Raw genomic sequence first — 12,691 nt, 5'->3', positions numbered from 1 at the left:
TGAAGACAGAGCCGCTATGTAAGACATGATAAGCGCTCTTTAAGCAAAGCATAATTCAATTTCACTTATGCTCTGTTACATTCACTTCAAACATAACAAAGTATCCAGAGTGCACATATTACCAAGCCTAACAGTCTTCTTAAACCCGTCTACATACCTATATACCATCTTCAGGTGTGTGTACGTGGCTTTGAATTATCCACAGAAGGCTACAACATTTTTTTTCCGATGAGTAATATTAATTGCTTTTCTTTGATGTAAAGACTTCCCAAGTAATTTTTTTTTTTTTTTTAATTTATCTTTTTAAAATACTTCAGGCATAACTGATATAAACAATTCAAGAATCAACCATAATTATCTGCATGAGAGAAGACCAATAATGCCAAAAAAATAATAATGATAAAAAATAAATTAATTCAATTAAAATACAGGAAAGCATTATTTCCTCTATGAAAATAAAAAGCCAAAAACTAGTAACACCTTATGGCAACCATCAATCTGTTAAGCCTAAAAATACAATAATATCAGAACCACAGACAAGAAGAAATAAAACGAAGGTGAACTCCTCTACAGAGCCACTCACCACTTTTCATGACCCGTGCCGGCTAACACTCTGGTTACATAAAACAGAGGTCCCAATAATACTGGATGACTTATTGGAACTGTTACAAGCCTTACAATGCCATTTCCAGGTTGAAATATAATATAAAACACAAGAATATTATAAATTTACTGTCCTCAATTAATTTTGGACATTTAGAGAAGAATTTTGTTTTCTTCAACAATACTTTTCTTCAAATCGTATTCTAAAACAATGGGACATTTGACGTTTTTAAGTTCTCTTGTATAATTTAAACTTAACATAACATAATTATTCAATTTCTTACTTTAAACTTACTGTATCCAGTTGTTCTAAAATCTTTCCCTATATGTATTTTCTCAACCTGGGGCACAGTTAAGAATTTTTACTTGACAATCCTGCAAATTCATTCTCAATTCTTTAAAAATGAAATTAGTAACTAAGCTGCAGCAGCACACATAAATATGTGATGAGTACATAACACAGTTCTGTGGGTGGTATAAATTGTAACTAAAAGAGCGAGAGAGAAAGAGGGCAGCCTGATAGTTGTCCACGCAAAAAATAAGGCAATTTTGTTACCTAACAACCTTCACCTTCACCCCTATTTCTTTTGCTCTTAACATTGATAAGAAGATAAAAAAAAGAAATAAGTACAATGATATGGACACTTTGGCCGAGGTTTACAGTTCTGAGAGAGAGAGAGAGAGAGAGAGGACTGCTCTCTACCTCAATTCCTTGGACTACCTCTCTCTTCTTTTCTATCAAAGAAAGCCTCTCCCCATGGCTCATAACTAATTTTCCTCCAGTCAATTTTAAATCAGGTACTTCTATGCAACGTAGGTGGCAGGCAGGCTAGGTACCAATCCTAAATCAATTCTCGTGATGCAATACACATATATATATATCTGGATATGCTTCTTATATGCAAGCGGTAAGCACCTTATTAACAAATAGGATTCACTAAAGATCATAATCACATGCTGCACCTTTAATTGATTTTAAAACCAACAAGAGAATATCTTTTCCAGTGACTGGGTTCTGATAACTCACATAATATTCCTTAAACTTTATGGTATCAAATATAGTAAGAAGTGAGCAGTATACTCATCAGAACATACCCAACTTTTTCTGAATTTCATGATCTCTTTTTCCAACCTGCAATAACCATAACTAACCTCTTCCTCTCTCTTGCTCTCTCTGTCTCTTCATTTTGTTTATGAATTTCCTTGTGATGTTCAACTGTTTACTTGCTATTTCAAATTTTTCTTCACCCAAAGAATATCCAGCAAGTTTTCCTTATTTGGCAGATGTTGCCTTGTACCATGCATATTGTCAAAGCAATAAAATGAAACTTGGGGGGAAATAAAAACAATGTTTAAGACAATACATAGCATCACTGCAGTTTCAAAAAAGGCTGACTAATGAAAGTATGTATATATAATATATATACATATACACACATTTTATATAAATGTATATGTATACAGTGCATATATATATATATATATATATATATATATATATATATATATATACACATAATATACATATATACACATATATATACATACACACGAGTTTTACATCACGGTACATGAAAGATGTTCCCACTACTCATCCTGATGCATTTAGTCTGGTTCTACAAGTGTGGAATGTAATTTTGGACAATAAAAATTTAGACTTATCAACTCATCCAACCCTCATCACAGTCTCTAATTATGTCTCTTAATGATTATAACAATGATAAAAAAAGATATGAAAAAGAAAGAAGGAAAAACAAAGATGAGTGTTGAAAGGATTGAATGCAAAATTGGCTTCTAAGTTTTCCATCCCTGCTCAATAAATGGTTTTAAAGTATATTGTTGTTTAACATTAAATAGTCATGACTACAATTCTTTAAAGGCTCAAAATCCTCTTTTACACGCACACCTTCAGCTTCTTCCTTGCTCAGTAATCTCGGAAATTTTGTCCAACCAAATGTTTCGTTTTAGGTTTTACTTTTTCTTGTTTAATCGTCTTTTTTCTTATCTTTTCTTCAGCAGATATATGACTTAATAATTCTTACACCCTGTGCATATGAATTCAAGGTCAATGTATAATTTATAACTCTGTATACTCCCACCAGTCTTTCTCGTAACCCTCGTGGACGTGTTCCAGCAATTTTCTACGACGTTGATCACAGTACCTGCAAGAGAAGAGAAGAATAAGGATTTCTTTCCCTCAGCACTGTGCTCTATGAGAAACTGCTTACACTGATTAGAAAGAGTTGGGAGACCTTACATTTTGATGCACTGTACTGTACTTTGTGTCCGAGGTGTTCCTTCTTTCAGTAAAAATGGATCTCAAAACTTTTAAGTCCTATAAACTGAAGGCAAAAAATTCTGGTCACCCAAGCATACTGTATCCTAAACAACATGGACGAGGAATTAGTACTATCAACATAAAAATTAGAATCTGATACTGTTATGACATACTAAGTAATGGTCACAGAAAGTGCAACAAAAATATCAAAATTGAACGTAATAAAAATATGAATACATGAAGAAGACTACTGCTATGATCTCACTGGCACTGTTGACATTACAATAAACAACACAGCAGAAGCTCCCTCTCATAAATATCTTATATATCTTTATCATAACCCTTTAGCCAACTAATTTTAGCGGTCAGTTTTCTAAAAAAAATGTCAAGTTACCATTTTATATACTATTCAAAGGTCTACAATGCATGACTTTTATGAAGATGGGGTCTGTAAAACCCATTATAGTGATTCAAATTCTGAACAATACTCCTAAATAAATATGCGCTCACTCAATCAGTTTTGACATTTTGGACTCCACTAATTGCTGTCATTTTATATTGTATATTATCACTGAATTTCTAATTATCTGATACATTGTGATTTCATCAACAGCACTATAACACACCTTACTTATCTGAAAACTGCATAAAAACTGAGTAAATGTTTACACTAGTCGAGCAGCAGTTATTCATGAAAGGTCTGAATGCTCTTTGCAATTTTATAAATGATTTGCCCCATTGGCCACATCTCATATTAATGCTGATAATAGAATACACATTTATATCATAATAATCCCTATTTTGATAATCTATTGTAGTAAGGTGATAAGGTAAATATGGCAATAAATCTTGTTTATATCATAATGGTAATATTACACATTAAGTATATCTAAATGTGATGTGGCATCCATATATTTCTTGTCATTGCATCAGCGGGCACCATTATTTGTGTTTTTTAAATAAAATACGGCAATAAAAATGTAGGAGACGGCTCAATTAAATTTGATAATTTGTCAAAAAAGGCCTCAAAGCTTTTCTTATTATTTCTAAAGTGGAATAATCTTTAACTGAAGAAAATTTGCATAAGGACAAATTATAGACAGTCCTTCCACATCACGACAAAGTTAAAGCCAGTTTTTGAGGATGTGAATACAAAATATCAGTTTAAATATAAGAAACAACTAAATCAACATATGAAAATAAATCAAAAGGATTTTCTAATTTTTTTCCATCATATTCAGTGCAGAATTATCTTCAAATTTGTGTAAAATTCCCTTGTAGTTTTAAAGACAGTCCTTGGGCACATGAGACACTTCCACACCTGTCCTAAAACTTTGACTGAGTCTTAAACAAAAACTACCGAAGACATTTTCGTGGGGTGTCGTAGACAAATTTGCTGAGTCAATGACATGGATATAATTACACATCAGTAATTGCAAAACTACTTTGGAGGCCCATCTGATTTATTGTCAACCAACAATTGATCCCTTTTCTACATATATACAGCAATTTTCTATTCGAAAATACATATGCACCACACAGCTTCACAGCTGATGTTATCACAACAGAGATATGGCTATTCAAATTTTAGGTGAATATATAAAATGTGTAATATTATTGTAATTATTGAAGTATGATGTATTGCAGTATGTGGCTTTAACATATTACTGCAATCAATTATTTTCAAAGAGTCTACAATGATGGAAATGTTTATTATGTTATCAGGATTAACTTTGAGATTCGGCAATAGTGCAAATCTGAGATAAAATTGCTAAGAACAGTCTCAGACCTTTCATGAATACCACCCCAGAAGTTCTGTTTGCACATGACACGTTTTCATGACAATGGAAGTAGCACAGAGGAATTACATGATATGATTACCCTTGGTGCCGTGTTGAGCATTACAGCAGTGCATGGTAATTTTGATTTCAATATATGGCATTCTTGTGAATTAGCCAGTCAATGGTTGTGTCTTTGCATTTGCATTTTTTAAATTCGCCGGCTATATGGTTAACAAACAGAATACAGTAGCCAACATCCCTATATTTCAAACTCGTATTTTGATGACCAACTTCAATCACCCACATCAGTTAGTTCTTTTATTTGATACCCTACTTCCATGTGTGCAATTATCTGAGTAAGGATTTCCCTAGGTACCTCCCTGACAAAGGCCATAATTTGCACAAGACAAGGAAGAAGAAGCAAAAAAAAAAAAGGACAAACCACCACAATAAATCCAGATATTTTTCAAAGATATATAACATTTTATGCATCCTAAGGGTATCCAAAAACAAATGAAGTAGTGGTGTTGTAAAACTATCATCTCACCTCTATTATTACAGTGAGCTGATTATTTTGTAAATATGTAATGATGTTGCAATGCAAACCATAGAATGGTTCTAAAACAATAATTATTCCTTCCCTGCCTCTATTAATGCAGAAACAGAATGCACAATATGGAACTCTTTGCAGACTTTCTTTTAAAACTAGCATTTGTTTCAGTAGCATCAACAGAAGTTGTGAGTTATTTCTTAAAATCAATAAATAAAGAAATTCAATTCCATTTCGCAATGAAAACCATTAAGTACAATGAAATTTTCATAGACATTGGGCTTTTCAAATCAGCAAATTTTTATTGAACTAATAAATCAAACTTGAAAAACACAAGACGAAAACAAAATATGAAATATCTTAATCTGGGATTATAATGACCACAATTAAAACTGACTAAACACTTTTCAAGAAGAGAGCCAAGAATTACTAACCTGTATTTATCTTGAACTTTTTGTTTGATATCTGCCAAATTTTCTTGGGTTATGTCACGCTCTAAATATTCACTGAGCGTTTCTGTGGCACTTTCGACATCTTTCTGATTATCTTCAAATATCACGGACTGGTTGTTCTTGCGCAAATAATAAGCAAACACATACGTGTACATGAGAGTTTGCCGACAATCGCAAAGAATGTCAACTGCTTTCTTTAGGAACTGAACCTGAAAATTAAACTTAGATTAGTCTCTGTGCAACTAATGTCACTACACCAAGTTTCTCATATGTTAAACACAGTTATGAATCATTATAAGAATAGAAGAGAGAGAGAGAGAGAGAAATCCTACCTCAATCCAAGACATGTTGTGTTGCTGCATCTCTTCCATCTTCTCCTTGACAGCTGCGTAAAGTTTGTTCTCAAACTTGAGGGACTGCATGTGGTTCATGTAGCGGTTGCAGTAGAACAGATAGCGCTGAAGGGCAGCACGGGACTTCTCCTGGGCATCTCGGGCTTGCTTGGCTTCGTCCTCGTCATATCTGTTACACGAGTACCTGTGAAGGAGAGAAATGAACTTACCATTAAGATCTACCTAATCTAGAATTAGCAGCCTCTCCTTTTCTAAACCTTGATGAAATAACCTTCTCAGGTGGGGCAGGAGATGCTAAGACAAATATAAATGATGTGAGTGTAAGTATTGTCAAATATATTTTTCGGTTTCTCATTTACATACTTTTCATTTTAAGGTATTCATATATATGGGATAGTAGGTTTGGCCCTATTCATTCAAGTCTAAATGCCTCTTCAGGTGCAGTGGGTCAGGAAGTCAAGACAGTGAGCCTGGATATTTCAAAAACTCCATGTGTTTAAGACTGCAAAAAGAATGACAACAGCTTGACTTGTTCATCCTATTTTGCACTCGAAAAGCTAACGCAATGCTAGGATTTTTATCTTTATTCATTATAATTTCTGTCTTAACTATAACAGAAAAATGTATTATTTCAAATATTTGTTGCAGTAAACTAACTGGATTTCATTTGATAAACCTAAATATAATACATCCACACACCCACACCCACACCAAGAAAAAAGAAAGAAAAATACACACTAAATACTGAAAAACTAAATAACATGTTAAATAACAAATTCTGCACACAATCCTTTGGGAAGAAAGAAAGAAAGAAAGAAAAGGCTCACTTTACCCTGGCCCTTCAAGGGGAATTTCACTCAAGAAATGACAAGTTCAAAAAATCAAGGAAAACAAAAAACTACAAAGACATCAAGCAAAACAGCCTACCATCACTAACCACCACCAAAGACATAAAAAAAAAAAAGAAAAAAAAAAAAAAAAAAAAAAAAAAAAAAAAAAAAAATAAATAAATAAATAAATAAATAAATAAACAACAACAACAACAACAACAACAACAACAATAATAATAATAATAATAATAATAATAATAATAATAATAATAATAATAATAATAATACCCACCATGAAGATCCATGGGGCTCCCAGGGTCCGAGGCACACCCAGCAGAAGTCGGCCTTACAGCTTTGGTTTTTACACACCATGTGGTTGCAGCCTCCATCCTTCTCGATGGTCACTTTACACTTTGGACACTCCTGGAATGGTACACGTTTATATGATCAGGTCTGATTTATCAAAGTTCTATGAAGGAGAATTGCCTTAAGATAATGTTGCAAATGATTTATGGTGATGGATACACAAAGCTCAACATTTTCAGCGTTCACTAAAGCCATTTTTTTTTTTTTGGCATTTGTGGAACTTGAATTTAAAAAGTAGATAATAACATTTTGTATACTAGTGCATCAGTTATTGAACAGTGGAAGCCAATGTTGCAAAAAGTAACTTCTGTCACATCATTGTAATTTCATGGCAATCAAATACATTTTTGGGTTGACATCAATGTTGGAAAGTTCACCCAAGCCTTCATATCAACGAGCATAATCTCATTAACTCCCACCTTTGTGTTCGCAGCGATCCAGTTGGAGGTCTCTGAGTCATCGTCGCACTTCTTGATCCAGCGCTTGAGGAGGTGGCACTTCACAGGGTCATGCCAGTTCTCTCCACAATTGAAGCAGAACACCTTGCGGCACTTGCACATGACAGGCCGGGCATCTGGATATTGCACCTTAATCGCATAGTTGCAGTCGGGGTATGGACACCAGCGCAATAAACGGTTACACTGAAGAGAGATTTTTACAAATATTATTTTACTTATATTCTTACCCATCTACAAATCATGTTTGTAAATGATTTCTTATCATTCTTAAAAATAATTAAAATAAAATTTATGGAGAGAAGCACTTAGTCTTATCAGTCCAAATCCACATAAAATCTCTTACAGAAAATAGAATTATGATAATCTTTCAACCTGATGCTCAAATCTTATGAATCTATTATATTTTTAGTTATAAGAAAAATGAAAAAAAAAAAACGCTTAGCATCTGAAATGAAGGACCAAGCACCATATGCTGATACTGTATATAGTTCAGTCTGGTAAAATCCAACACACAGTGTGGTGAAAGTGCACTCTCCACATTCCAGAATTTAATGCTTTCAATTATCCCTTTTAGTTACCAAATACTGATGAATATGGTTAATAACAGAAATTATGTCTTCCTTAACCCTTTCCCGATGGGTAGTATTCATAGTGGCCCGGGCCCCGCTGCCGGGGGCTTATATCGTCGCCCTAGCATGCCAAATACCAGCATCCCATGCCGTTTCTTTGTAATACTATGAAGATATGTTGTATTTTCAGTTTTCATTATTTTCTAAAGTCTCTACTTGCCAAACTTCCTGATAAATCGTGACTGAAGGGTATTTTTGTTGTTATATAGACTCCATAGTTGATCATTATTCAGTCTATAGTCTGAATAAAATAAGCAGTGTGGAGTTGAAATCATCAGTTTGTTGCATTTTTTTTTTTTTCTTTTCATAGTAAAAATGAGAAAGTGTTAAAAAACAACTTAATCACACTTTCACTGGCAGAACAATAATATTTTGCCATGATTGTAACAAAAAATAACTCATGGCACCTCCATACATACACCATGGCATGTACATACATGCCCCTGGCAGATAGTCTCGCCATGCCATGGCATGTGTGTACATGCCACCCATCAGGAATGGGTTAAATGCATCTGAACTGGTTACCTGACTTGATAACGTACAGTACCCTGACAAAATATTGACTCATGCTGGGTTGAGCCCACAGTGTAGGCAGTTTTAGATTCACAATACTTGATATTGCCTAGTTTATACTAGTGCACCCCTGCAAGACATGTCATACAAAATGACTGACAGTGGCATATCCTACCATGCCTGTACATAATTGATAATGTTGGTAATATATTCAGTGGAATATTCTCATGTCTGAATGCTCCCATATGCTCTTGCAATACACACATATACACACCCTAAGGTTGCCTAGGCTGTAATCAAGTGCAAAAGGCGGGAAAAAAAGTCTGTGTACCCTCAACCTGGAATGGATCAGGATTTTTGAAGGGGTCTGTCCATAACCTGTCACAATACCAAGTAAATATGTCTATGTTCAATGTGTGTTGTATATGAACCTCTTTTCCTTAAATCTTATCGTTAATAATCCAAACCTACCAAGACATGACTGTGAAAGGCTCACTTTACTCACCTCTACAAAGCTCTTGGTGATGAGATGCTGGTACTTGAGTTTAACCTTGGCATCTGTGATGAGGCGCATGACAGTCTGATCATCCACCAGGATCGAGCACAGGTGGGCAGCGCATGATATCGTCTGTCCCATGCCCTCGTCAATGATCTTGGTGGTGAGGTATTCTGTCCAGCAGTTGGTGCAGAACCGGTGCCCACACTCAATGCCTGTCATCATCTGCGAGATGTGGAAAGTAAGTGGTGGCAGAAATAACATTTGAATGTTTATCATCTAGAACTGGACTTATATAAATTATATTTACTTTACAAGTTAATTTACATATGTATATAGGAATCCTAGCTATATTCATTAATTGTTACATTTCTCTTTTGAAGATTCTGTTTAATCCTTTACAGGAAAACTTACCGCTGAAGGCATGTTAAGAAAGCAGATCTCGCATTCCTCCATCCCATTACTGTTTTTAACAAGTGGCTGCAATGAAAAAAATAAATGTCAATAACCAAGAGAAAATATATCCTAAAAAAAAGTTTGCTTGTATCTTTTAAGTTCCATGAAAAAAAGAAAAGAAAAGAAAAAAATTATGTCATATGAACTGAGACCTAGAAAGAGAAAACGGAGAAAGATTACAACATTTTCAAGCTGGATCAGTTCTTCTGTATAGACTGCTTAATCACCTCCTATGGGGGGTGATTAAGCAATCCTATGGGAACAGATATTTACAACCTGTCATGTTCATTTTTCACCTGAATTTTAAAAACATTTTTGTCATTGCTAAGTAGAGGTTTACTATACTTCAATAAATATTATAACAGATATTAACCCATAATTGACGGGTAGCATTCATAGAGGCCGGGGCCTCGCTGCTGGGGGCTTATATCGTCGCCCTAGCATGCGCGACCACTCATGCCAAATACCAGCATCCCATGCCATTTCTTCGTAATACTAAGAAGATAGGTTGTATTTTCAATTTTCATTATTTTTTACAGTCTCTACTTGCCAAACTTCCGGATAAATCGAGACTGAAGGGTATTTTTGTTGTTATATAGACTCCATAGTTGATCATTATTCGGTCTATAGTCCGAATAAAATAAGCAGTGTGCGGCATCATGGAGTTGAAATTGTCGGTTTGTTGCATTTTTTTTGTTTGTTGCATGGTAAAAATGAGAGTGTTAAAACTGACTTAATCACTGGCAAAAAAAAAAATCTTTTGCCGTGATTGTAAAAAAAAAAAAAACTCATGGCATGTCCATGCATACTCTATGGCATGTGCGTACGTGCCCCCGGCAGATGGTCCCGCCATGCCATGACATGTGCGTACATGCCACCCGTCGCCAATGGGTTAACTAAACTAATAGGTGCTATTATAATAATAATAATAATAATAATAATAATAATAATAATAAAGTTACTTGCATTTAGTAAATGTCCTATGACACTCTTCAATAAAATATACCATCTTTAAAATCCTGCATCATTTTATTTTCTTTCAAATATGAATGAAAAGCTGCCAATAATCTTTCAATGAGAGAAGGAAGCAGAGGAGAAAATCTGGAAATCTAGGGAGTGTACAAGTGTCATATTTTCTAGACCTTTGAAATCCATAATTTGTTTGTTGTTTGACTCTGCACATGACAGGATTTTCCCTCTCCACATAGAGCCTTACATCACTAGAGTGAAAAATTTAAAGTGCATGAAACATACAATTGTCCCACTGACTATGCTCTGGACTAAGATGCAGATTCCCTGAAAAGGCCACTTTTTAAATTTCATTGTAGTTTTTCCTACAGCACAGCCTCCATTTTCACAGCCATTCATTACAGAGTATTATTCTTACTTATTTCTACCGTTTATTTGATACCCTTTATAGAAATCATTGTTATAATTTCATCTTTGCTTAATGGTTCCAAGTGCTTGATTCCATTATAATCTAAACTACCTTGATCTTATTTGTATTTCCTTCAAATTCTGATACTGTAAGCTTTCAGAATCGACTGTTTTTTGGCAAGCAAGCTCAATTGCTTGTGACTTTGAGGTCAGAGTGGACATACAAATAAAATGCATATTCCTATGCAACAATTACAGTTTGTTCAAGAATGTGTGAATCTTTTAGGCTAGTGCATTATGTATTATGATCTCTTTCTTCCTTTTCTTTGATTTTTACCTTCTTTTTCGTTAATTTTTTTTCTATGTTTAATTTGCTTCTTTTGTGAATTAGCAGATCTATTTCAATTTATTTTCTTTTTGTTCCTTTTTAATTCATTGGATCCAAGAGCTCACAGCTTGCACATAAACCAAACTCTAGTCATTAGAATCCAAATCTGACGGGTATGGCAAGTACGTATATGCTACGCCCACTATGAGCTTACTTTTTGAAATGTTTTTACACAAAGATGGCTACACTTGTACTAAGTCACCAATGAGCCAATTACGAGTATTACCTGTCTTGCTAGTTTACCCTTTTCCTTGATTTTTGAAAATATCATTTTATTTTATATTGCTGTTACTAATGTCTATAACATTATAGTAATTATAACGTCTCTAATAAAAATAACACCATCGATATTCACAGCATTTGGGAAGGAAGGATGGGGGGGGGGATCCTGCTTATTCAAGGAAATATTATATCAGGTAAGGTCACAAGGTCTACTAATTGACTCCTTTGTGGCTAAGCACTAGCAGAGCCATCTCTGTGCAGAGACCTTTCACAAAAAAATATAAAAATGAGCACAGCATTTTCCCGGCAGCATTGAGTTAAATGGTGACTCCTTGCCTCTTCTTTGCTATCTATTAACTGATATTCTGCTGTTTTGCTGTTGTATCAAGACTGTAATACTCAGTTTTTTGCTGAACAGACTCTAAACTACCTCTCCATGTATTCTACAACTCTGTGCAATAACTATAACAAGAAGTAACAATGTGTTATGTAAATTAATCCTTATATTTGCAAGGCAGGCAGGAAAATGTTACTGCCCATGGATATAGTGTCTTCCCTGGAGCCAGCACTCTTCCAGACACTGCTCACTGATGGTACATTCCACTATCATTTAACGGTGAATAATGCAAGAACCCCTTCCTAAAAGCCTACTAAGTCTAATCTCACTCCAAACGCTTTATTCACTAACGACGACACATTCCCGTCACATGCCACTCCACTTTTTTAATGATGTAACATTTGCTTTACCCAGATCCAATGGCCTTATTTGTATTTCAGTATATGTTTGTGTGTATGTGTATGTGTATGTGAATGTGTGTGTGTGTGTGTGTATATATATATATATATATATATATATATATATATATATATATATATATATATATATATATATATATATATATATATATATATATATGTATATATATATGTATATATATA

The 12,691-nt window shown here is 34.3% G+C and overlaps 1 protein-coding gene across 1 annotated transcript in view; it reads right to left on the bottom strand.

Annotated features, from left to right (window-relative positions):
- Nucleotides 1-217: 217 nt before the first annotated feature.
- Nucleotides 218-12,691, bottom strand: part of LOC119576414 (E3 ubiquitin-protein ligase arih1-like) — a 19,587-nt gene continuing 7,113 nt past the window's right edge. Inside the window, exons 3-9 of the mRNA XM_037924108.1 lie at nucleotides 9,724-9,789; nucleotides 9,319-9,534; nucleotides 7,633-7,854; nucleotides 7,140-7,270; nucleotides 5,997-6,201; nucleotides 5,647-5,873; nucleotides 218-2,765 (exon numbers count right to left, since the gene is read on the bottom strand). Of these exons, the coding sequence (XP_037780036.1) occupies nucleotides 2,681-2,765; nucleotides 5,647-5,873; nucleotides 5,997-6,201; nucleotides 7,140-7,270; nucleotides 7,633-7,854; nucleotides 9,319-9,534; nucleotides 9,724-9,789 (1,152 nt within the window). The 3' untranslated portion in view covers nucleotides 218-2,680. The remainder of the gene's footprint in view (nucleotides 2,766-5,646; nucleotides 5,874-5,996; nucleotides 6,202-7,139; nucleotides 7,271-7,632; nucleotides 7,855-9,318; nucleotides 9,535-9,723; nucleotides 9,790-12,691) is intronic.

This window comes from Penaeus monodon, chromosome 8 (genome assembly GCF_015228065.2).
Source record: "Penaeus monodon isolate SGIC_2016 chromosome 8, NSTDA_Pmon_1, whole genome shotgun sequence".
NCBI lineage: Eukaryota > Metazoa > Arthropoda > Malacostraca > Decapoda > Penaeidae > Penaeus > Penaeus monodon.
This window is presented reverse-complemented; position numbering and strand designations above follow the sequence as displayed.